We start from the raw sequence: 27,231 nt of genomic DNA, 5'->3' as shown, positions 1-27,231 counted from the left end.
ACTTCTGTTGCTTTCCTGAGACTAATCTGGATGGTGGTGAAAGTACTGTCTCTCCACCAGACCTCCTCTGAAACCATCCTGATAGGGAGGAGGAGGCTGCCTCACTACTTCGTGGTCATGGTGAGGGGCCACGCTTTCCCCCACATGGCTTCCACTGAGTCCACACAGGGAGAGGGGGAATGTCTGATATCGTCTGGCTACAAGCAATGTTGCAGCTTTCTCTGTGCCACTTTTGACACCACTGTGAAGAGAAGTTTGGGCTCCTAGTTGCAGCCCATGGAAGGTAGGGCCTAGGGTCCCCACTTGGCCTCTGTTGGCAGGGGCAGGGCCACAGGTTTTTCCTTGTTGTTGGCTAGACTACAAAAGTTATTGAAGAAAAGCTTTCGGTCTTGTAGGGTGACCCTTTCCTGGTCCTTTGGCTAGACAGAGCAGGCTTTTAGTGGGCCTTTTTTTTTTTTTCCTGGTCTCCACTTGGTATTTCTGGGTTACTGGTTTCTTCAGGTCCAAGTTTGGGATATATAAGGTAAAAACTTACTTTGTTCCCAACCTTCCCAGCTAGTGTGCCTTTTCTTCCATTCAAAGTCTTCTTACATTGTTTTCTATATTATGTCCAGGGTTTGTTAGCCCATGCTTCATTTTTAGTATTCCTTCAAATTCCAGCATTTCTTAGATTCCTCATAAACTATATATAAATATTCACACTCATACATAAAACCAGGCACATCTGATTCTATAGAAATTTAACTTTGCTATTCAAGGTAAGATATTCTAAGATGAAGCTCTTCAGAATTAAGGACACCTGAAAACTCATTAATCAGGATATGTAATTTAGGCTAAAATATAAATGGTGTACATCTAATAACTTAATATTCACAGAATTTGATAGCTTCTGACAAAATCCCATTGTTGTCAAAAGCCACACTTTTGCATAATTTTTCTATTAAATATTAGGTAAATGTCTAATATTGTGGAAAACATTAGCATCAGGTAAAAGCTAAATCAGGTTATGAAAAGTAAGCATATTACTGCAGTCTCCTAAAAGTTAGCCAGTCTTGGGTCTTCACCAAATATCTTCACCAAACATCAAAATAACCAATTCACTTTTTTCAAATTTATGAACTCAAGCATTAGCAAAAATTATTGGTACATTCTTTTCCCAGAATGTGAGTTTCACATATTACTCTGTATCAGGAATTCCTATTATATTTCCCCTTGCTCCACATAATTTTTCCTACTAACAGATGTACTTTCAAAAGCAATTTATTGCAAAAGCTAATCGCAAAATCCTACGCTTACAGTTGAAATCCATTTTTATAACAATATTTGAAATCCTCTGTAATAAGCAAAGGATGATCATGAAAATGTAACTGTGACAATAATGCTCACTAATTAGTACTAGTGCTTTATAGCCAGTATCTCATCAAATTCTCATGACAATCTGACAAGGACGGTATGATTCATAATATTCACACCTTTTACAGATATGGCAAATTGAGATACAAAGAGGTAATTAAACTCAAGTTTCCAAGGTCACACAACTGGTAAGTAAGGGAAACAATATGACTTTCTTGGTATGCTCTTAACCACTGTATCTCTGGCTCCAAGGAAAGGACTACATCTTCCACCTCTGTCTTAAACAAGCATTTGTCATTAACGTGAAGGCAGAAACGCGGACTGCCCCTCCTTCTGGATGGAAGACAGCACAAGAGCTCTAGTTCACTTACCTCAGATTTCCTAGGTTGGTTCTAAAAGAGGGTGTTCTAAGAGCCAAGCCTTTCCTTCGCTCTTACTTCTTTAAGAAAATTATACTTTCTTATCCTCATGATTTTTCTAATTGTAAAATATATGCTCAAATATAAAGGATCCGGAAGGAGTAATACCTGCTTGAGTGTGGTTGGTAGGGTAATAATACGGGTGTAATGATTTATAGTTTTAATTTGAACTTTTCACCTAAAATGTCATCTGCCATGCTCGAGTGTGATATCATGTTACAGAATTACACAGTTATGATTCTGTAATAAAAGATTTTGTAATAAAACAGGGGTCTTATTTTTGCCAGACCCCGTATATTGAATGGGAATATATACTTAAGCTACACAGAAATGTATTATATGGTTAGAAAATAAATTCATTAAATTCTTTATGCAACTTCAAGTATTAAGATACTTCTAGAATTTGTCTACATACAGAACAGTATCTATTGATACATATTCACAGAAACAAATGGCTAATGGCTAGATATATTCTTTATATATTAGACCATAATTTATATATACACCATAATTTAGTTTTCTAACACTTTAGGTAAATTATCAACCTTATGTTTTCTCAAGCCAGTCAGGCTCAATGACTAGGATGATATGCTAACTGCCTTTTTTGTGCAAAGCTTGTTATATTGTATAAAAGAATACCACCAGCCTGTGATCCATCCTTTCAGATTAAATCTGTATCTGAAGCTGCTAGACAGAGGGAAGGAACGGGAATAAAAGAAAGGGAGAGATTCGGGTAGAAATAATGGTATACTTTACTCTATAAAATAGACTTCTCCATTTTCGGTATAGGCCATCTCCCAGTTTTCAGGTAGAGGACCTAAATTATCCTCTGCAGAAAGAGGTAGGTATTGAGGGAACTTCTGAGAAGGGTCCGTGATGGGAGCAGCGATGATGCTACTATTCACAGGTGGTAGCGCTGTTTCTTGGAGGGGGCGTTCTTCCTGATCACCAGAATCGGCTATTTCATCATGGGGAGAGAGAGAAAAAACAAATCATCAATCATACCCCACACTGGGGCCTTAGCCCAAACACTGTGTGCATCTAAAAGCCCTCATCCTTTCCTACTTTCTGACCATTGACTATATTGTTTTGTATAGATAAGAGTTTTTAAATATAAAACATAAAAATGATGGACCAAGTAGATTTTATCTAAAAATAAAGAAGAGAAAAACATGTTTAAATAATGCATTGTTCACTATCTTGGACATGTCAAAGAAGAAACACATCACGACTAAAAACAAACCCTTAAACTAAGAAGGCTGTCAAAACACAGACTGAGATGCCCTCTCATTCCGGAGGCATCATTTGGCTTCATGACTCAGAGGACTTTTGAATGCAAGAAAGAAGTCCGTGATGAAAACACAGATCTAGTAGTATTATTGTCCATTTCATATAAGTTATTTAAAACATTTTTTGTAGACAGTAGCAAAGACTCACAAATCAAGCTGGAAAGCACATAAAAGTTTAGAAGTTAGAGACAGCTATACCAGTGATTCATACTGAGTATATTGTGTGAAAGTGAGGAGATTGTTCCTGTGAAAACCAAGACAGTCACCCCAGAACAGTATTATGTGGGTGGATGGATTTAACTTGGGTCTTAAAAGAAGGCTCTAAGTATGAGTCTGCTTGCCTTCTTATCACTAGAGACATCAAGATGTGATGTCATCAAAGCATCCACACACTGCGGCAATGTTGACATTCACGTTGAATTTTTATAAAGGCTGATGATATTAAATATCAGCCTCCAGGGTGGCTGAAAACAAAATCAGGAATGGAGTTACTTTCTATCTCCCCTAGTGATTATCCCGTCGACATTCTGATTTCCTGAACGCAGACTGAGGTATAATGAAGGGCTGTAACTAGAATCTTTCTCTGATCAGTAGCTCCCAATGACAAACATGAGAACAAAGGTAAACAATAGTTAGATGGAGGATGTCAAGCCTGTGAAAGAGCCACCGCCACCAAAACCCAAAAACCATTGAGGAGGCTGTCTGTGGTCTTTCCTTACTCTGCATCTATTCCCTCCTCTGGGACCACCACTCAGATCTCCCTTTAAAAATCATTCCCTCTACTCTGGGTCCAGGGGGAGACTGCCTTAAATGAACTCCTAGCTTATGTGGTGGGCCCAAGTCACACTCCTATCACTCTTGCCTTTGTGACTGGACCAGGTGCCTGATCCAAGCCAAAGCAATGAGTGTCAGGCATGGAAGTTTTGCTCTTATCAAGGTGGCCTCTTGATGCTGAAGTTACTATGTTGATAGGTTCCTGTACCATAGGTGCTAGTGGCCCTCTTGACACAGCTTGTGAAGACCTGTCTGACACACAAGCCTACATAAAGGAAAGCAGAGATGAAAGATACAGAAAATCACCTCATACCATGAGCAAGCCCCTGATTTCATGTCTGAAATCAAGGCTACCCACAATCCCCTAAATGCCCATTCCTACTTAAACTAATTTGAGTTGGTTTTATAATTTATATCCAGGAGTGCAGATTTAAAAAAAACAACTATAAGTTTAAAGAAAAAAAGGGAAATTAAACCAAGAGAGAAGAAACCTTTTGAAATTACTAATAAATATAAAATAAACTCATAATCTGGCAAGAATGAAAAGATTCATCCTTACTTCTCTAGAAGCCAACATGTATTCATTGCTAGTGCATCTTTGGAAGGTATGTAGGAATCACCAGGAGAGACTGTTAACATGCAAGACCTCTATTGTCACTCTATGGTCAAGGTGGCTGATGGATTGCCACTCAAAGTGGTGCAGAGTGCAAAATGCTTTGACACAGTTTGATACACACATCATTGGCTGGGTGGTGTCAGTTATTTGAAAGAATTTATGAATTAGCATATCACAGGTTACCAGCTGTCATTGGTTGTAGTTTGGTAAGCGAGGGCATTCATTCAACATATTTCTTACATCACAGGTGGCAAACACAAGGCCCGCGGGCCGAATCCAGTCCTCCACCTTGTTTTATCTGGCCCGGCACCTTGTTTCTATCCAGCAGCAGCACCAAGCTCTAGCTTAACTGTTAAGGAGTAGTTACATTTATACAGTCCTAAAATTACATTCGGCCTTTTGACGGCAACCACGTGGCTGATGTAGCCCCCGGTGAAAATGAGTTTGACACCCCTGCCTTACATCAACACATTCCTTACACACTGGGATGTCCCACTGCACATGTATATATTGAGGCAGTTCGTTCTCTGTGCACCCTACAGGTTTTCTTGTTGTTAAGACAGGCACCCAAAAAAGACCCCCAGGTGCCACTTTTTGGTGCAGAAACTGATGATCAGACTGACTAGCAAAGATGATCTGGGCTCAGTTTTCCTTTGATGCCAGGATTTCAAGTGGAGATTTTATGGCAACAGATTTTTTGAGGCATGACATCTAGAGACAAGAGATTTTTCTTGTTAGAAATAGGAAAAGCACCAAGACCTGCAGTCAACACCCCTATGTGCTTTCTATCAAGAAATATGCCTAATACATGAAGGACAAATAAAGACACATGCTTCCTGGGGACCATTCAGCCGGCTTAGCAGAACTATTTCACTGCACGTTATTCCAAAGGTCTTCTGCTTCTGTACCCACATCTGCATTTTGGGTTACATCATGATTTACTATTCTTATTTGTTGAAAGATTAAGACATTAAAGTATTAGCTATTTTTAAAAGAAATATTGACTTTTTAAAATAATTTGTTCTTGCATCAATGAGGGCTACTAATTATAAGTGGATAAAATATTTATTTTTAAGTGGATGAAATCACCTGATTTCAATAAGGCAAATATAAAAGATGGCAAATTTCTCCCAGCTATTGCAACTACAGGTTAGCCACTAGCCTAACCAATTCTAATTGAGAAAATAAAAATTTTCATGGAATCAAATTGTTAGAGCTAGAAGGGAAGTACATAAGATGATTTAATCCTAGGTAGTCATTTTAGCGATAGGGAAGTAGATATATTATGTTTAGGAACCAAGCAGGGATACCAAACCGGGTCCCCTCCTTCTTTTTCAAATGCTTCTTGCAGAGGGCTTGGGCTACTGTTGTAACAATAATGTTTTTGATTGTTTTTACATGTTGAAGAATTTTAGGTTTTTGAGCTTAAAGAATGAGAAAACCTCAGAGAGGCCCATACAGGCTGCAGAAAGCATTCAAATAACACAAACTTTTCCCTACATATTCTATCAGACTTGGTAGTACAAAGAAGAAAATACAGAATTTAAGTAATTTCCCTTCATTGGGGTTAAGTTTAACCAAATAATGACTGAATATGGTGAAGAGGCCACTACGAGAGAGGAAGATTTCAAATACTGAAAATGGATACCTCCTTGAGAACTATAACCCCAAAATATTAAAGAAAATATTTAAGTATAAGAAAAATAGAAGAAACAATATATTGTTCTAAGCCATAAAACTGTAGAAACTCACATATCATGCAGTTGTTACATTTTGAGTTACTCTATAAGGTCAAACCCCCACATAGTGAAAAACATTTTTCACTATGGTCACTGCACCAACTCAGGGAACATGTATCACGCCTCTGTGAATGGTCCCTCCTGGAAATATGCAAGACCCAACCTATATAGTCTTACCCAGAGAGGCCTTTCCTTGAAGATCTCTCCATAAAATACACATACCTAAGTGTGGGGGTAGAGAGCCCTGAATATATACAAATAGATAATGCAATGAGTAATATATGCTATATAATATAGAATGCATGTGCAAGATTAATCAGTTATTTCTTATCTTCCACCTTATCGGGCATATAGTAAAATTCACCTGTGTTAATAGAACAAGTGATATATTTCCACTGTATCTCTACTTACAAAGGTATGATGTAAAAGGATGATGTTAGCCTTCTGTATGGCATCCATTGTTATTAAACTGTTAAATTCTCATATGTCTCTTTATAAGCAATCAGCCATAATTATGGAGCAGTGTCAAGGCCAGGAAATAAATGAACAAAATACAAATATGCGTATTTTATATATAATATATATATATTATATATTTTATATATATATATAATTTTGAAGAGACAGAAACAATATAATTATTCTCAATGCCCTTCTACAGACATTTCTCTTAGGCCCGTTTAAGATATTTGGGTAAAGTTAAAATAGTCTTGTGAAGAAGCTTGAAAAACAGATTAGAGGAAAGTCCACCTCTTCCAACATTGTGTGGTCAGAGTTTGAATTTTAGTGACCCCTCCCATTGCCCACTTTCCCCAAGTCCACTGACGGGAGTGTCATCTGGTTTTTACCTGTAAAGCTACTGTTCATTTCAGGAATGTCATCCTCCTCCTCATTCTCCGCATGGACTATGCCAGCATTTTGCATATCATTGTAGGACTTGGTTCGCTTTGGGGTTGACTGCTTGGAGCCAGACTGAAGGCTTTGCAAGGCATCCGTTGTGATCACTTTCCCACTGACTGGCTGGCTAGGAGGTTTGGGTGTCCCATAATAGTTTCCTAGGTGATGGAAAGACACATTTGCATGTTTCAGAAAGAATACTGTTTTTTTTCAAGACTTTATATCCAAATCTCTCAGCACATTTAGAAAATATTAAAAAAACAGAACAAACTGTATTTCATTTTGGAAATGGGTTAGAAAAGATGCTGACCCTACTCAGCCAGACAAGATGATTTCAGAAGCTAGAAGGAAAGCTGCACTATTTTGGTGCAAAGACCTCGATAGGGCTCAAAACAAAGGAGGCTGCGCTGAATAGTACACTTCACCCTCATTATATTTGAATTCAGTTGGTCACCTTTTTACATACATATGCACTAGCCAAAGCTGAATCCCATTCAGAATGAGCCTCACAGAAAATTAAAAATTCATTACTGCCTGTGCCCTTACAGGCCAACCAAGTAGAGGTCATCTTCCTTTAATAAGGGGACTCCTCGAGGGGGAACCAGGGCAATATTTAAAAAGAAGGACAGTGACCACCACGTGGCGCCTCTTTAACTGAATGGCAGGCTTGACTCTCAGGGCCATTCAACCTTGCCAAGTTTTAACAGAAAACTGTGTCAACAGTGGCACCCCTTACGGGTCACTCTTTTAGTAATTACCCGTCTTCTTTCAGCCGCTTTTCTCTAGACTCTGGTTCAGGTCTAAACAGAATGTGCTTCTGAGTAGTACATGGATGGATTTCAGCATTTTAATAAAAGTGTATATTAACAAGTACTAGAAAAAATCTAACTAGTAAATTATGGTAGGAAAATAAAGTTCACTTTCCAAAGTTAAGTGAAAAAACAGTATTTTTAAAAATTGAGTTTTTTAACTTAAAGTTTAAAAAAGCAATTATATGTAATAAGAAATTAATCACCTAAGTAAAACATAACAATGATTATGAGGCATTTCCTTTTGAAAACTTAAGTTAGAAAGTAAGCTTTTCAAAAGAAAACTTTAATAACAGACATTATGTTCAGATCATGAAGGTGACTCATAAATGGCCAAAGTTTGAAAAATAGATCTTATAATCAATAAATTCCCTGACTAGATGACAAACAACATCAACATCAGAATGCCATTGATTTATTCACCATCTCACATCTTTTAGAATAAGCCCACAGAGAAAAATCACATTGAACCCTTCAATAAATCCTAAACTTGTGTTGTTATTCGGTGCTTAGTAAAGTAGAATTGTTACCGGAGGACAGTTGGTCAGACACCAGGTAGTCTCCCTGCAGCCAACGTGGTGGTAGGGGAAGGTTCTTATACTGAGCCTGGGAAAAGCCCTTCCTCCCTTCCAGACTGGAGGCAGGACCAGAGGAAGGCAAGCACATGCACCATAGAAGTCAAAATAGCAGAAGGGGGAGGTGCTACAACAAAGAGGCCTGTCAGTCTAGCCTGGGGAAAGAAGGGATTGGATGGGAGATGGACCCACTCTAAGCACATGAAAGTATGGGAAGTTGATTGGTCATTTTGAGAAAGCACCTAGTCCATCCCACACCCAAGTTAAAATAATTCCAGGGAAAGAAACACTCTCTTGCTCATCACTCTTGCTGGTGACCTGGACTTGCACAGTGGACTTGTCTCTTCTCTCCATGGGCCACATGGCCCGTGGCCTCCAGAAGGGAACTTCTCTCTCTTTCCCTCTTGCCCACCTGGGACACACTAGCCTGTGTGTTTGTATGACCTTGCGGCCTTAGCAGCCCAGTCGCCCATGGCTGAGCAAGCTCCACATGAAGCCTCCAGGAGGGGGCCAGAAATGAAAAGCAGCTGGGAACAAGCTAAGCTACCTTTAACAGCTGCCTGCAGGTTCTAAAGGACTGGACTTTAAATCGAAGCAGGAGCTTTGGACCCTGGATTTTGTCTTGGTTTTGCGGAGGAGATAAGCCCAGCATCTGTCTCATGAATTTGGCTTTTGATGGCAGCAGGCAGCTGAACCTCCCTTTTTTTTTTCCAGTAACAGAATTTGTAAATCACAAAAAATCCTGTACATGCTATTTTTTTTCATGGATCTCATCCCATTGTCTAACTTTTGTTCATAACATAAAACATACATTTAAAAAAACATACATTTTATGATACAAGCACGAAGGGTAAGAAGACAGTGAGGTGTTGCTCTTCATGATACGCAAGCAATGAAGAACTTGCTTCCATAAAGCTGTATCTTTATAGTTAAAATGTTTAATTAGTATTATTTCTCTAAAATACTTTTCGAATCACCAAATTTATGAATATACACACCCACTTTCTTTGACAGGGGTGTAATACTCGTCAGTAGAAGAATGCCGAACGCTGAAATTTAAAGGTGCAGTGGAGTAAAGGGCGCCATGTTTGAATTTGAAGGATACCGGACAGAAGCGTCATACACACGTCCTGGTGAGCTGTACTCAGGCACCGTAGTTCTTTCACAAAAGGTGATAGATGTATCAATCTCTTAAATTTCTTTCAGGCTTCCAACTCAAAAGGTATAGGGGCTGAGCAGAACTAGCTTGAAGAATGGTACCCGATGTGTATTTTTAGGAGCTAGTGGATGTGTGCAAGGAAGAAGGCGCACATATGTGAGCCAAGACTCAGCCTGCACTTCTACAGAGGTCACACTGGAGGATGTCCCAGGCCTCTTCCATTAACAGGAGACCTTTAGTGAGGTTTAGGGAAGTAAAGCAGCTAAATATATTTTTTTAAATCTTTAGAGTGAACAAAAAATAGAAATAAAACTTTACTGAATTTAATTCTAATTCCTTCCCATTACACCAAAACATCATGTGTATTTTTGATAAACAGGTTAAACTAAGGCGATGCCTATAAATAAGAGTCTTCCCCTGAAAGATGTGACTGAAGGTTGGGTCCCTTAATTCATAATTTTATAATTAAATTTTACAATCATATCAATTTTCAGTGGCATTAAATTCAAGTAACACTCATAAAATATTGTCATTTAAGCATCAATTAAAACTTAGAAACCCTCAGTTTATGACAGAAATAAGTGTTTGGAAAATAAAAGTTGTACCTGAATCTGACAAATATATGTGGATTTTCCTCAGTTTTCAAGTTCAGGGTCTTTCTTAAGTTAATAAATGTTAGCAGATTTCTAAACACAGCTAAAAACACAAAAACAACCCCAAACAATCTACCTGTTCATAGTTGTTTCCTGTTTCTGGAAATTAGCTTAAGATTGACTGGAGACAGATACGGTGCATTTCATTAGGTCGAGCCAGAAGAAACTGCTCTTGCAGAAGACGAACTGTCAACATTGGCAGTTTCATGTGGGTGAATCTAATGAGAGGGGCCTTCGCAGCACTCAGCACACCATCATGGTAGTTCAAACTCCAGATTCACCACCCGCTCATTGGATTCTAAGAGTACCTAGCTTTGACCTAGAATATCTGCTATGGGGATACAATGAGACAGTCCATTTGAAGCCTTTAGTCCATGCTGTAGCCACTAGGCTGAGGCTTGATAAATGTTTATTAATGTTGATGGTGTAGGTTTCTAATCTTTAAAATGAGGCTTGTTACAGTTGTTGGGAGGATTAATGAGACAATGTGTCTGAAGTGCCTACCACCTGGTAAGCAAGTATTTTTCCTTGATATAAAGGAATAAGCAAGAGAATCTACCAATGACCAAATAACCTTGGGCAAGTTTTTCATACTCAATCTAATACTTCCTCTGAGAAATGGGACATTTCTCTCTGACACAGCACCAGCCCTAGCAACCTCACAGGATTATCATAAAGATCAAATAATATAACTTTCTTGAAGGTGTCCTGTAAACTATAAGATGTGGCAAGCTGGAGATGGCGGTGTCATTCAAATCGCTCTAGCATTTCTCACTTTCCATACTGCTACCACCTTTACAGAAAGGCTTCTACTTAGCGGTTTCTAACTGCAGAGTGTTCGATTTCCTTTGCAGATGTGAGTCTTCATATTTTAAAATAAACAATTATGAATTAGTGACTAAATTTATTGCAAAAACTGAATATTTCAGATTATGCAGCCCCCCCAAATTTGCCAGTTACCCAGAGGTCTCCACTGCCTCAACCACCCTAGTACACCCTACTCACTCCCTCACTCTACCTGTCAAGTCCCCACACCCCCTGCCCTAGAATTTGAATTCACATCTCCTCCCTTCCACTAAACTCTTGATCTTGCCAACAGTTTGCACTCCGGTCATAAATAATCAGGCCAAGCCTAGCCATGGCAGAAACACAATTTTTATAGAGTACGCACAAGAGACTTACTGTGAAGAATATATGGATCACTTAATGGTATTAAATAAAAATCATGTGAGGAATTATAAATGACTAAAAAATTAATTTGGTTCATCACTTGGCAGGCTGCACAGTTTCCAGGAGACATGAGCCGGACTCCCCCCAGTCTCCACATTAGTCAGCACGCACTTCTGGAGGTGACTGGGCTCCCTCCCACGTGGGGATGTGTGTGTTTCTCTTGCTATTTTCAGAACTGGCTCTACAATAAAACTCAACAGGGATGGCAGCTAGACAGAGGGGAAGGGCAGGGCACATTGTACAGGGAAGCCACTGCTGGTCTTAATTAACTGGCAGAAACTTTGGACACCACCTAGCCAAAGAAAACATTTTCTGATATGCATTTAAAAATTAATGAGGACTGCAAATCAATTCTTAGAGCTTGATAAAATATTAAGGAGAACTATACCCTAAGTTTTAAGTGAGAATGAATCAAATCTATACCACCTCTCACTATGTAAAAATTTAATATTCACTCATTTATTTCCTTAAGAGAAGCTTTTTGTGCCAGACACTACACTAGGCACCAGAAATAAAATGTAAAACTGGGACTAAAACACTATCTTCACAATTGCTCTGCATGGTATACATCAGTTTCTTTAAGCTTTGTGCAAACAATACAGTTTCACACTAAATGATTCAGTATGCCAGGGTGGGGCCTGAAATCAAGAGTTTATAGCCAGTACTCAGGTGCTGCCGACGCAGCTCATCCATGGACTACCCTTTGCACAGCAAGGTAAACAAACAGGGCAGTGCATGAAGGACAATGAGACCCAAAGCAGCAGAAATGCCTTTCTTAGCTTCAACCTGACTGGTCCACAGTAAACACCACTCAGGCCCTTTGTCTGCAGGCCCAGGTAGGGGGAGGGAGAGAGACTTGTCTGTCTTGTTATAGGAAAAGCTTTTAGAAATGAGAAGAATATGATGGTAGTGATCACCAATAGCTGGGAATCTAGAGCATACATTTTCAATGGGACAATGTCAGCCCCAAGAGGGTAAAACACAGTTTTATTGGGCAGGGGTTTGGTATACAGGTCTACACAGAGAATGTAAAGACATGACATCCAGCACATCTGTTGGATCCACCTTGGCCCAAGGCCATGTATAACTACCCTTCCTGGCTCTGCAGGCACCTTCCATAGTCATTGTCCACAGCTCCTTCTGCTCTAATCCCACTGGTTTTCCTTCAGCCCACACGCGAGCTGTGCCCACCTCACCTCACAGCTCTTGCATCTTCTCCTCTCTCTGGTTAACACCCTTCCCTCTGCTTCTTTTCCCACTGTCACAAACTCACCCTCAGGGATTCTATCTGACCCCACACACTGGATCAGAGCTGCTCTTAGAGGTTCTTATGTGTCCTCAGGGAACTATGTGCCTCTTCTTCCCAACTCCCTTTGCTGTATTTATCAAACTGTTTAATTTAAATTAATCAATACCTGTCCTTACCTGTGGACTATGAAGTCCTTGAGGGTAGGGACTACATCTGCTCTTATGCACCACGCGTTCCATACCTAACACGGTGCCAGGTCACTCAGGAGTTCTTTGTAGCATGAGCAACTGAACATACGGAGCAGCACCCATATTGCAGCCATGAGTTGCTATGCTGTGGATCTGGTTTTTAATAGCATGACTCAGGGCAGTTTCTTTTCAGTCAAATTATATGTGAATCACCTCAGATCCACATCACTTCCCATCACCCCTTGCTAGCTCAACACTTGATGGCATCATTCATAAAATCCTCATCACTTTCTTTTCACTCTTCCTTTTCCTACCTGCTCTGCCCCACAGAACTATGAATTATATGCACAGAAGGTCGATAAGCCAACATCCTACAATTAGATGTTTGTTCTTGCCAGAGTCATTTGGCTTTAAATACAAGACCAAAGAGGGTAATGTAAGTTAATAGTTTTGTTATCCTGAGCAGGTAAGGGACCTCCTTCTTCCCAGCCTCAGTTCCCATGGTATAAAATAAAGACAGGAATAGCACCCATCTAACAGGGTTTTTGAGAAGACTAAGTTAGGTGATATATATATAGTACTCAGCAATGCGCTTGGGACAAGGTTAGCAGGTAGTAAACCGCAGAGTCTTAAATTGTACCAGATGCTGGAGGCAGATGAAAGCTTTACACTATAGAAGAGGGTGTTGTTATCAAAACACATATTCAGAGAGTATTAACCAAAGTTACATTTATTATGTACCTACTAAATGCCACTAGCCTTATATTCACTTACTCTAATCTTCATTAACAACCCTACAGAAAAATGTCATTAGTATTTCCATTTTCATATAAAGAAACTGAAATTCACACAATGTGTGATGACTGGTATGTACACACAGGTTCCTGTGTCTTCAACATACATGCTCTCAACTGTAGAAATCTTCTGGGCTCTCAGAATAGAGAAGCAAGTGAAATGTCCCTAGCCCCAGGCCTCCTCCTCTTCTTATGCAGAGGAACAGCCAATAGCAACACAGATTCCCTCTGGTTACTTTCATTATCAACAGAGGCCATTCTATGGTGGAGTTTGCCAACAGCGCTTATTATAACAGAGGCTTCCAAGGCCTGCCAAAGAGCAGGACTCCAGCCAGTCTCACTTTCCTTAATGACAAACAAGAACTCTCTTCACCCCTTCTTTATCTCTGAGTCCCCCATAAGTATGTCCATGCAGCTGCTTTTATGCAGACCTTCTAGGAAGCAAAACAATAACATTATTGAATGCTGACATCCCCCTTCTAATTAGCATGCAGAAATATGCAACCCTTAATTTCAATTTGAAATGTCACACTGGCACTACACTTCCAAGCCCAGGGAAAATCTCTGCAGTGCTCAGAGTGCATAATCAGCTTCTTCTGCCCAGAGGCATTTGTAAAAACTGGCATGCATGGAACCTCCCTCACGGAAGAGTCTGTCCCTTGTAAACGTTCTCCTGGAGAAGTCCCACAGGGTGGCTGAGGCAGCAACCTGTCTTGCTGAGAGAAAATATGAAGAGGAAAAAACAAAAAACTGAAAGCGAGGCAAAAGGGAGTTGCTATAACTGATTTCCAGCGCCATGTCAAATACATGAGTGCCACTATTAGGAAGGTGGACCAAAGAGGAAAGACATATTTACTCTTGTCCTCTTTGCCTTGACTTGTCTTGATACTGATTCTGTCTAGTGACAGAAAGAGAAGTTGGTTCCAATTGCAAACTGGAAATCAGTTTCAAGCTCTTTGCCTTGTGAGGGGTGAGTTAGGCACTTTACATAACCAAAAACAGCCTCAACTCTGTTGGGGTCTACATGACTGTTGGCATTATAGCTGGTAGGGCTGGACAGTTTCATCAAGGAGCCCCTGCCCCACACCTGGCTTTCTCCAGTGTTTCACATTTCAGCAAATGGTAACAGCATCTGTCCAATTATGCACGGAAGAAACTAGGAGTCATCCTAGTCATCCTCGGAGGGTTATCATCACCTGCTTCCTTCCACCCTTATTATGATACTACTTTACCCAGCCCAGCTTTTCAATCACTTAAGTATTCCTATATTAATTGACTGATTACCACCACCACAACCAATGTGGTCCAAAGCTAACTCCAACTAAGGTTGCCAAACAAAATGCCAGATTGGGTCTTTTATATATTTATTTGCTAAACCTAGCAACTCGACTCCGGCTCAATCATTAGAGCTCACCTCAGTTATTACTTCTACAGGGGAAGCTTTTCCCAAATCCACAGAGATCAAATCTCCCCATCCCACAGTCTCCTTTATAGTTCTTAACATTTACTATAGTGTATTTATTTCTGTGATTATTTAAGTAATGTACCTCATGCATTAGACTTTAAGACCCAGAAGGATAATGACCTTGTCTGGTTTTGCACAGTATTTCATCTTTAATGAATGAACAATTTGTAACAGAGTCTATAAAACAAATGTCAATATTCAGGCAGCAGACATGGGAAATGTTGGCATTCTAGTCCTGCCTGGGACATGACCTAGGTGACAAGCGTTTGGCCAGGCTTTGTGCCCCAACTCCCTTTAGTGTCTTGACCAGTCTCTCTGGATCTTAGTTTTACCACCTGAAGAATAAACTCTACCACATTTCTAGCTTTAAAATCTACAACCTTGCAATTCCAAATCCCAAAGAAATATTAGGCCTGAAAAAAGGTTATCAGGCCCTGAGGTTTCATTGGTTCACTATATTTGTCTGCCATATCGCGTGTCGCTGAATGTATTCCCAAAGGAAGATCATCATTCCTCTGTAGTGACATTATTTTAGGGAGAATTTAATCTTATACCTTTTTTAAAGGAGCTTAACACTTAGAGATGTACTCAGCTCTCTGAAGTCAGCTGGGTGAGAAGGGAAAAATCTTTCTAAAGAAGTCCTTACACTTCCTTGCAGAAGCTTTTATTCTAAAATTGCACTGTAAATATGGCAGCCACCAGGCACATGTGAAACTTGTTAAATTAAATCTGAAATGAAGTTTCTCAGTTGCAGTAGCCACATGTGACTAGTGGTTACCATGTTGGACATGTAAGAATACTGAGCACTCATTTTTATCACTTAAGAAAGTTCTAAACTTGTCTTGGTTCATCATCTTGCTTTCTCTAGATTCAGGTGTGATGGCCAGCGCTGACTTTGAACTGAAACATAGTGATAAGCCTGTCACTTAAACTCATGAAATCTTCTGACAAGCTTCAATTCAAATGTCACTTTCTAAGGGACCCTACTCTGATTAGGGATTAGATGAGATAATCTTTTTAGCTGCTTCTGGAGCACCCTGTTGTTCCCTTCTCAGAGCAATCATCACTTGTCTTGAAATTTGATTAAATTTCATTGCCTCACGAGATGGAGGGGCTGAAGAGTATGGACCCTGGAGCCAGACTGCTTTGGTTTGGATTCCAGCTTTATCTGGAGCTTACCACGTGAACTTAAAAAAAGATAACTGAGACCTCTGGTCCAGATGGCAGAGTACACAAACATGGTATTCACCTCCTCCCACAACCACTTCAAAATTACAACTAAGCTACAGAACTTCCATCACTGAGAACCACCTGAAGTCTACCGAAACAGACATCCTATAACTAAGGATACACAGAAGTCATGATTAGACTGGGAGGAGGGGCAGAAATGCAGAATGGTCTAGTCCTAGACCCATGTACAGTGTTAAAAATCAGGAGGGATAGCTTGGCTGCAGAGGTCCCTGCCCCACACTAAGCTCCCCAGCCCAGAGTTCAAGTGCCTGGAACAGAATTCCCCATAACTTTTGGCAATGAAATCCAGGGGAAATTGTGGCTGAAGCAGAAGATGCTGGAGGCCCATGCATTCCTCTTAAAGAGCCTGCACACAGACTGACTCGTTGGTGGACTCACTTGCTCTGAGCTCTAACACTGGGGCAGTAGCTAGAAAGGTGCATGAAACATACGGAGAGAAATGGAATTGTCTAGCATCAGGGCGAGGGTTGAAGCGGCAGCTTTCTCCCAGACAGAATGCTGGCAGAGGCCATTGTTCCTCTGTTGAACTCTCCCCCTACAGAGCAGATAGGTAGGCACCAAATCTATGAGTCTCCGTGAACCTGGCTAATACCATTCACCCTGCCTTGGTGATTCCATGACACCCAGCCCCACCCAACTTGTGGGCCCACCCAAGTTGCTTCCAGTGGCTTTTTCATATAAATGGCCTATTTTGGCTCATGATGCAGGTCTTCCCCAAATCTCTCAAAGGTCCACAAACCACAGACAAGCAGCATCTGACCTTGGCCTGTCCCAACCCTCTTGCTAAGGAGCCCCAGGCCTGGCACTAGTGGTAGCTGGCCTCAGTTTGCAGCTTAGCTTCTTAGCTTCTTAGCTCCAAGCCTAGCACAAGGGACAACCATTTGCATATCACTTTGTAGCTCATACCAAGTAGCCTGGGGCAGGGCACAGGCAGTGACTGAACTTGGCCTGCACCAGAGACCCTCCAAAGAGGTCCCAGAAACAACACACTCATTGTTCCACTTCAGACAACACCAGAGCACCACCCAACCACCTCCACAAACCACACACCTAAAGAGCAGACTCGGCAGGCACCAGAGCCTCGCTAAGGCAAATCCTGAACAATAGCCCTACTGTAGTCGTGGCCAGTCCTCACCAGCACTCAGGTTGAGAGATAATCCCTCCCATTGATGTGCCAATAGCAATCATGGCTCATCTACAACAGGAGGCCACATACAACCCACACAAGCAACACTCCCAGATCACCAGGCTCAGGAGATCAGGGAGACTGTGCTACTGGGCCCCACAGGCCACTCTACCAAGACCGGAAGGCATAGCAGCTATTCCTAATATATAGAAACAAACAAAGAAAGGCAGCCTAAATGAGGAGACAAAGAAACATGTCACAAATGAAAGAATACACAGAAAAAGAGCTAAACAAAATGGCCCTGGCTGGTGTGGCTCATGGACTGAATGCCGGCCTGCAAACCAAAGGGTCACTGGTTAGATTCCCAATCAGGGCACATGCCTGGGTTGCAGGCCAGATCCCCAGTAGGGAGCATGCGAGAGGCAACCACACATTGATGTTTCTCTCTCTCTCCCCCTCCCTTCCCCTCTGTCTAAAAATAAATAAATAAAATCTTAAAAAAAAAGAACTAAACAAAGTGGAGAGAAGTAATCTACCAGATGCAGAGTTCCTAACACTGGTTATAAGGAGTCTCAATGAACTTAGGGTAAGAAAAGAGGAAGTTAATGAAAACTTCAATAAAGAGACAGGAAACATAAAAATGGAGATAGAAAACATAAAAAAGAACCATTCAGAAATGAATAGTACAACAGATTACGTGCATGTAGTAGAGCACTGAACCAGTGATTTGGAAGATAAGGGAGCAGAAAACACCCAATCAGGACAGCAACAAACAAGCAAAAAACAAAAAATGAGAATAGTTTAAGGGGCTCCTGGCACAATATCAAGCATATCAACATTCTCAACATTGGGTACCAGAAGGAGAAGGGAGAGAGCAAGAAATTGAAAACCTATTTGAAGACATAATGATGGAAAACCTGGCAAAAGAAATAGACAAATAAGTCCAGGGAGCGTAGAGAGTCCTAAACAAGATGAACCTAAAGAGGCCCACACCAAGACACATTATAGCTAAAATGTCAAATTTAAAGACAGAGAGAATTTAAAAGCAGCAAGAGAAAAGCAGTTAGGTACCTACAAGGGAGCTACCATCAGACTTCCAGCTGAGTTCTTAACAGAAACTTTGCAGGCCAGAAGGGATTGGCATGAAATACTCAAAATGATAAGTATGTCAACCATAACTGAAATATTAAAAATTATTTTAAAAAATATAACTGGCATCTCTGTGCCTCATATTTTTCTTCTGTAAAATGGGGATAAATTGTAACTACCTCATAGGATTGTTGGACCATTGAGTCAGTTGGTGAATGTAACACCCTTTGAACAGCACCCAGCACGTAGCGTACAATGGACAAGTGTTGGCAAAAATAAATAACTAAAAAGCCTAAGCACCTTCAAAGGCAGAGCTGCTTTGGTCTTCTGCCCCGGACGCCACACTCTGTGGCTCAGGACAATGACCCAAAGTAAATGCTCAATATATACCTGTTGAAACAAACTGTACTTCTTTAAAAGGGCTTGCCTTGAAAATACACTGCCAGAAATTTAATCTATAGACATATTCAAAAGTGTAGTGAAATATTTTACAGGAATGCTCACTATAGCATTATTTACAAAAATACCTAAGTGTCCAGCTACTACAGGGCGACTAGTTAAATAAATTACATATATTCATACACTGGGATACTGCGCCTCATTTATAAAGGATGAAGTGGAACTGTATGGGGTAATGTGGAGAGATCTTCCAGAAATGTAGGTGTGAAGGGCAAGCACAGAGTGAAATATACAAGAACACACGTGTATATGTCATTTATGTGTAAGTTCTCTGAATCTCTGCACCAGATCCACAGTGGTGACCTACAGGTAGGAGGGGAAGCAACAGGACTTAAATATTTTTAAGTTCCTCACCATAGGAAGTATTCCATCATGTACATTTATTACTCTTAAAAATGTTTCAAGTGTCTTACTTTAAAGAGTATTTTGTGTTGTTGCAGCGTAGTTTTCCTCTCTGGAGCAAGGATAAGCTGAGGGAAAAAAAATTGAGCAGGGAAAAAAGATGGTGAGTCCCTGGAAAGCACATAAAGCTATTTTCCTGGCAAATCTATTGGCTTACTGACCAGTAGAAGGGGAAGGGAATGCCCTCAGGTGGCAATTTAGTACCAGTCGTGTGTGGAAATAAACAGTACAAGAGCTAATGCTGACTGAAAGCTTGCATGTGTCAGACACTGGGCTCAGCCCTTCCAATTATTGCATCATTTCATCCTACCTATGATGAGGCATGATGATTATCCTCGTTTTTCCAAAGAGAAATGGAGACATGGTGCATTAACCAACTTGTGGGAGGCACACAGCTCAACAGCAGAGCGGCCAAGATTCAAACCCAGGCAGAACCAGTCTGCGCCCCTTTACAGTCCAGCAGACAGGAGCCACCACGGAGGGGTGATCCAGGGCACACGAAGGCAGAGGAAGCTCTCAAAACTCTAGTCAGGCCTATTCTTGTCACAGCACCTGGCATTTAATAAAAATTCCACTTTGCTTTCAGCTTATAAGAGTCAACATCAGAGACTCCAGTTGGTCCCAAAAAATGATGAGCCATTTCATATGGTAGGTAAATTATACAGCTAAAAGGTCAAAGAATGAAATACAGTGCAGTCAAATGCCTTAAAATGGAATGGATTAATCTTGGGCATAAGAAAATTTCAAGCCCAAAATAGCTGAGCAACATTCAATGAAAACCTGTTTCATATGAGATGATCAGACATTTTTTGAAAAACATCTCTGTGTTGCCACATACCAGGAAGTTAAGTCAAGCTACTAATGCATTGTTTTTCCAACTTTTTAGTTACATCTAGGATATTCCTTTTTCGAGATTTTCAGAAAAGAGTATGGGATGTAAAGGTCAAACTGAGCTGGGTTTGGTTCCTGGCTCTAATATTCTAGAACTAGCTGTACAGCCTTGAAAAAGTACAAGCTTGAGAAAATTACTAAGTGCTACTTGGCCTCAGCATCCCCATCTAAAAACTGGTGATAATAACTACCTCTGTCAGAACAGTAAAATTAAACAGGAGAAGAAAATGATTCCACCTCTGTGTCACCTGCAACATAAACAGCTCAAAGGAGTTCATTTTTCTTTTTTCCCAGACCAGCTATTGTCCAGGTCACATTCTTTGCCTTTTCAGCCCAATACTCTTTGGCTTTGCACAACCACTCTTAATCTTAACCCTTCCCCAAATGCAAACGGATGCTTTTTATACTAAGGGACTCAAGCTCCCCAGGTGGGCATAGTAATTGATTTCAGAAAAGGACTATTCATTTTCTGCTAACCACAGAGCATTCACATTTGCTTTGTCCTCAGCCACTTGGATTTTTAACTAGATTCACATCTATAAGACAACATGTAGAAGATGTTCCTAGTATCCCTCCCTCCCCTCACCTCACTCCTAGTCCTTAATGAGCATCTTGCTTTGGGCATTCTGAGATCCCCTCCTAGTCCCTCAACCAACAGGATACTAAGACAACTGATAATAACCAGTGCTCAAAGGAAATATTCCTGAGTTCACAATCAGAAATTTGATTAATATCTAAACAATGTCCATTATATATTCACAATTTGGAAATCAGCACACCTAAGATTCATCATCACTTAACCGTTAGCCACTGCCTAGAACAGGGGCTGTTCTCACATCAAGGTCATGTCCCTAATAAAGTAATAGTCAACTTTGTATTTACCTCTGTTTTTAAATTCAATCTTGAAAATGCCCCTGTAATATCCAATAAATCCAAATGTTCAGCATTCATAAAGAGATATGATAATAATTTGACTAAGTTAATAATTTGACCTAGGTAATAGTATCATATTATATCCTCCTGTCTCAAATAATAACACCCAATAGAGCAATCAAGCTATAATACTGTTTCATAAAATGTAAGTTTAATTTTTTCCCGACATTTGGCTTTGACCTTGCAATCTCATTTGTGGTATCTTATCCTATAGATATATTTTCACTTGCGTGAAATGATTCATGTCCATGTCATTCAATGCAATAGTGTTTTAGAATATTAAAAATATTTATCCAACAGGAACCAGTTAAATAAATGATGATATGCCCATACAAAAAGATGATATAGCCACTGAACAAGAAAACAAGAAGTGCTGTGTTACTGAATTGCAAAGACCTATTAAGACATACTATTGAATAAAACAGCAAGGTACCAAACCTTGCCGTTTGTATGTATTATACATACAAACATGTATGCATACAAACATGCCATGTATGTATTATATACTACCTGTTAGGTAAAATAGGAAAGAAATATGAACACACACATAAAACACACACATGTATGTACACACACATCTGTATTTACATAAAGAAATTTCAGAACAGTAATCACAAACTACTAACATTGGTTATAATGTTGGGAGGAAAAAGAACTGGAAATTAGGCAAGTGGAAAACAGGTATAGGAAAGAGATTAGTTATTGAATATTTTTGAAATATTTTGCTTTATGAACCATGCAGATATATTATCTACTCGACAAATCCATTAAAAATCAATTAGTGGTAAAATGACATTTCATTCCTTCAAGGTTAAAACAACAGTACCAATAAGGTCACATTTTGCTACTGATCATGATTCTTGTTCATCTTCCTTCTAATACCATACATGCTCATATTAAAAAACAAAACACATATATTTAAAATAAAAAATCAGAAACAGAAGAAAAAAACCCCAAACTGCTTTTAAAGAGCTAAACAAAGCTTTATTCCATGTATTTTATTATTCACATTAAGGTGAACTGCAATGTTAGTTGTTTAGTCCTCACTAGTCCACAAAGCACTACTGCCTAGATAGCCCTGGATCTGCTGAAGTGCCAGGAGAGAGATGTCCTTGTCACTGCCACACACAGAAGCTCACCTTCATAGGTGCCGACTTCCAGAAGAGTCCCACTCTGCTCAAGGTCCAGGAACTCCTTCACAGTCAGAAAGTTGTAGTCCACGCCAGGCACTTCTCCTTCCCTCCGAGACCGGGTCGTGCCTACAGCAGACAGGACAAAGACATAAGAAACCATCAGTCACATAAAACAGGAAGCTCCACATCCAGGTGTAATTAAAACAACCTGTTGGGTAAGCTGGAGTACGGAAGACTCTTAGGCTGATCTGCCCAGACAGGGGCCTGGTGAAGACAATGTCTAACAGAATGACATCCTCACCTCCACCTGGCCAGTGCCTGGGACTCTCAAATAGGAGCAAGAGAAAACCAAGCACAGTGTGGTAACCCAAGGAGAGTTTTATTCTTTTAAAAATGTACTGCATGAAGAAGGTGAACTGGATTTTATACAACATTCATCAGCAGCAGCTTTGAGGACTCTAGTAAATACTAAAAAGTTATCCACCTTAAGCTCAAAGCCTAAGGGGTTTATATTTTTATCACAGTCCTCGAGATTCTTGTGTTCCTCAGTACATCCGGCAAGCTCCAATGTAATAAGCCCTTTGATGAAAATGACACCCACTGCACAAACACATCACTAGGGAAATGTGATTGCCCAAGAGCTGTGGTTGGTATCTCCCGGGGACTAAATAATGCTGCGCTCTCCATGTAATTAATATGTTGGGTAAAAAGAGGCCACCCATAGTTTTGACTGGAGAGAAAGGATACTGCATTTTGCTAGATAATTCTCCCCTTGAATTAAGCTGGCTATTCTGGCAATGACTAATAAATAGAACAATTCCTCTTATGAAATAATAAATATAGAGCTTCTACAGAATATAAGTGACCCAATTCAGGTGCTAGGCATTGACCTATCATTTTAGTTCAATCTTGACTGAAAGTGTGGAAGCAATGTGGAGTTATGTGGTTTACACATAAACCAAGAAAATAAACCAAGAGGCAATTATGTATAGCATAGTAGGAATCTATGTTAAATATTAGGAAAGACCAACCCTCCCCCCTGCAAAAAAACAAAAAACAAAAAACTACCCCACAGAACAGCAAAACACAAGATTTCTGCTTCCATGTTCAAGTTAGGGGATATAATTGACATAGTTCCTTTTGAAAGGCACCATCACCTATGCAGCTTTAAGGTCAATATTTTCCTATACAGAAGACAGGGATTTCCCCCTATTCCAGGGAATTTTAAAGCAATTAAACAACCAACTGTATATACCTAGTGGCCCTAATGTTCCTAGCACAGTGCAGTCCCTACTCACTTACCTATATGACTGATCATACCCACACACCTACAGTGGATATCCATAATTTTCTTAAGTCAAAAAAAAACTCAACACAGTTTGTGTATTTTACTCAAGATAAGTACATATTATCTAAAATCTGAGTGTTTTCAATAGTGGCAAATTTTCCATAGAATGGTTATATTACAAATGTTTGCTTATCATGCTTAGCATGCTGGGGCTGTCTGGTAACACAGCCTGCTTGTGCAGTACTCAGAAGTCCACTCTTGTACTGTTTCCTGGTTTGTTCCCATTTCTGGCTTCCTTGGCATGCGATGACAAAGAAGTCCCTTAAGGTAGCTCACAACTTTTCAACTTCCAGCGTCAGGCACATAGTAGGAACTCCAGAAACATTAGGAGTATCATGTGGGGTAGACTAGCAGGGGTCTGGAGTGTGAGCAAGGGGTTCATGGTCTGGCTCCCCAACTTGTGATCTTGGGTAAGTTCCTTAGCTTCTATTATTTCTCAGTTTCCTCACCTGCAGCATAGGGATCATAATGGGACCTCCGCCACAGGATTTTTGTGTGTATTGCATGGAATAATCCTTTTAGAGGACTTAGCTCAATAATCATTAGCACATATTATAGTTTATAAACAATAACATCATTTGTTATTGTTAGAATTAAACCAGTTAGTAGAATCTTGGAGTTCAAATGATTTATATATTCATCATTACATAGATCCTTATTTTCCATTTATTTAATAATTTTTTTCTGAGGTTCCAATAGATGCCAGGCACTAATTTTGGCACTGAGAAACACTCATGAAACAACACAAAGCCCCTACCCTAGTGGAATTTATATTTTACTATGAAAGACAGAAAGTAGATGGGTATGTAAATAGACACAGAGTTTAATTCCAAGTAGAAATCATTCTTTTGTAGGAAACATAGGTTAAAGTATTAGAAAGTATTTCCGAGCAACATAGATTAAAGGGCTTAAAAATGTCTTGGAAGAAGGAAAGAAGGTGGAGGAGAGTAGAGAAGTGATTTTAGAGAGGTGATTAGGAAAAGCCTGGCTAGGCAGGTGCCATCAAAATTGAAAGCCCTGCAAAGGTGATGGGGAGACCATCCCAGGAAGGGGTTCAGGCCCAGAGAAACTGCAGCCCAGCAATGGAAAAGAGGTTAGTTAGAAAGAAAAGCCAGGGTCCAGGTTGTGTAGCCACAGAAAACACTTTCTATTTTATTCCAAGTGTGAAGGGAAGCCACTAGCAGGGTGTCCAACCTTTTGGTGTCTCTGTGCCACACTGGAAGAAGAGTTGTCTAGGGCCACACATTAAATACATTGCGACACATAACCATATGCACAAAAAAATCTCATAATGTTTTAAGTAAACTTATGATTTTGTGTTGGGCTGCATTCACAGCCATCCTGAGCTGCACATGGCCCGTGGGCTGCAGACTGGACACCCCTGCACTAGAGGGTTTTGAGCAAGGTGATGCCATGATTCATTTTTAAAAGATCACCTGGCTTTACAGAGAACTGTCTATGGGCAGAGTGGCAGGGGCATGTAGCCAAGAACAGAAGCAAGTAGGCCATTCAGCTGCCGTTACAGTGTCCAGGACAGAAATCAGGGCAAGGACAGGAACAGTAGAAAGAAGGTGGCACGAAGCCCTCAGATTTCTATCACAAATTACTGAGTATCTTAAACAGCGGTAATGTAGTCCACAGCATAGACGTGTTAAAAGTACATCAACTCATCAGGCCATGGTAGGTCTATATCGTTGACAGAACTTGCTGACGGAGTGGATATAGTATGTAAGAAAAACGGAAGAATAAAGACTAACATCTAAATTTTGGTCTGGACAAATGGGTACTGCCATTTTTAGAGATTAAGAAAATGGGAGAAATGATTTTTAGGGAAAAAGAATTAAGTGAACTCTTAGGTAAAGTTTGAGATGCTTACTGAGGTGTAGAGAGCTATAGACAGTTGATTACATAAATCTGAAGACCAGACTGAAGGTTGGGACATAAACCAATGGTACTTAAAGACAAGAGAAAAAAAACAGCCAATTGAGGGACAGAGAGCGTAGAAACAAGGAAGCCAAAAAGTTTGGGTTGAACACTAAAACCTTGTGATATGTAGAAACTGGGCGAAGAAGGGAGATCCTCAATGGAGACTCAGAGGCAGCAGCCAGCAAGGCAGGAGCAAAGCATGGGAGTGTGATGTTCTGGAATCAAGTGGAAAAGCTGGTCAGCCAGCTACTTGGGAAACACTACGTTGGGAATTCCAGCGCGGTGCAAGAACAGAATCTCTCTGAAACTTGCTGTGAAAGGATCTGTCCTAAATAGGTTCTTTATGTTGCCATTAACTTAACCCCCACCCCCACCCCCGACTCCCACCTAGTAATAAGCATGAACAAAACCAAACAAAAGATTTGTTGGGTTTTTTAAGTCTTACCAAACCAGACAATCACCCCTGAGTCTTAATTTCCTGAAAGGATTCAAGATAAGGAAACACTTCAAAAATGCTACATTTTAGAAGAAAAATGAAACTAGCAGATACCATTTTCCCTTGTAAACGAATATACTTAGATGGCCTTTGGTGGGGGGAGGGGGTGGGCACGTCTCGACCCACAAAACCTTCAGGGTTTATTACCGGACAAAACCTTCCCACTCCGCAGGCTTGCAGGAGGTTTACTCCCAGTCACCCTCTGAGCAACGCGCCCTGGGTCTGGGCCAACCTGACCGGGCTCCATTCAGTGATGTGAGGGAGGAAGGAGACTCTGCCTCCTTTCTTACAGCAGAATGACAGGCTGTCTGCTGGACACACGCCTGGCAGATGGCATTTCAAAGGGTTTTCAGAAGCCATCTGGGGTGGGTACAATTATTACAAACCATGCTTCTAACAAAGCCAGAAGGGTTATTTCCTGGCAGAAGAGATGTAAAACAAATTCTATCATGTTTTTCAGGGACAGCGTATTAAAAAAAAAAAAAAAATCACCAGGCTGACAAACTGGAGTTTTCTACAGCCTACAACCCTGCCTTCTGCTCATCTAGCTAGAAATTGGCCCAATGATATCTTGTTTGTTATTAGCTTTAAATAAATAAATACAGTGCCCACCTCCCATTTTCAAAAAGAAAATGGAAAGAGATTATCAAATACTAAGAAAAGAACAGTAACTTCCATTTATTGTATATTTCCTTATGTCACTCTTAGGCAAGGTGGTAAGCATGCACTTAAGACTATTGTATATGACCTTCATTAGAAAGGCAGAAGTAAGGATCGTATTATACTCATTTTAGCGATGAGGAAGCTAAGAGTCACAGAAGTAACCTGCCCAAGGTCACACAGCAAGTAAGCTGGGCAGCACGATGATTTGAACATAGACATTCTGACTTTGGCATTCCTCCTTCCAAACCATCACTGTCCAATGGAACTTTCTGCGGTGATAGAAATGGCCCATATCTGTGCTGTCT

The 27,231-nt window shown here is 40.3% G+C and overlaps 1 protein-coding gene across 22 annotated transcripts in view; it reads right to left on the bottom strand.

The window, feature by feature from the left end:
- Window positions 1-27,231, bottom strand: part of MAGI1 (membrane associated guanylate kinase, WW and PDZ domain containing 1) — a 617,360-nt gene that overhangs the window by 100,716 nt on the left and 489,413 nt on the right. For all 22 annotated transcript variants that reach the window (XM_045192233.3, XM_045192235.3, XM_045192237.3 and 19 more), the window contains 3 exons: window positions 22,500-22,619; window positions 7,039-7,245; window positions 2,529-2,730 (listed from right to left, as the gene is read on the bottom strand). In XM_045192233.3, the coding sequence (XP_045048168.2) occupies window positions 2,529-2,730; window positions 7,039-7,245; window positions 22,500-22,619 (529 nt within the window). The remainder of the gene's footprint in view (window positions 1-2,528; window positions 2,731-7,038; window positions 7,246-22,499; window positions 22,620-27,231) is intronic.

The sequence above is a fragment of the Desmodus rotundus genome, chromosome 8, assembly GCF_022682495.2.
Source record: "Desmodus rotundus isolate HL8 chromosome 8, HLdesRot8A.1, whole genome shotgun sequence".
Taxonomy (NCBI): Eukaryota; Metazoa; Chordata; class Mammalia; order Chiroptera; family Phyllostomidae; genus Desmodus; species Desmodus rotundus.
The sequence above is the reverse complement of the archived record's forward strand: the minus strand, read 5'-3'. Positions and strand labels throughout refer to the sequence as shown.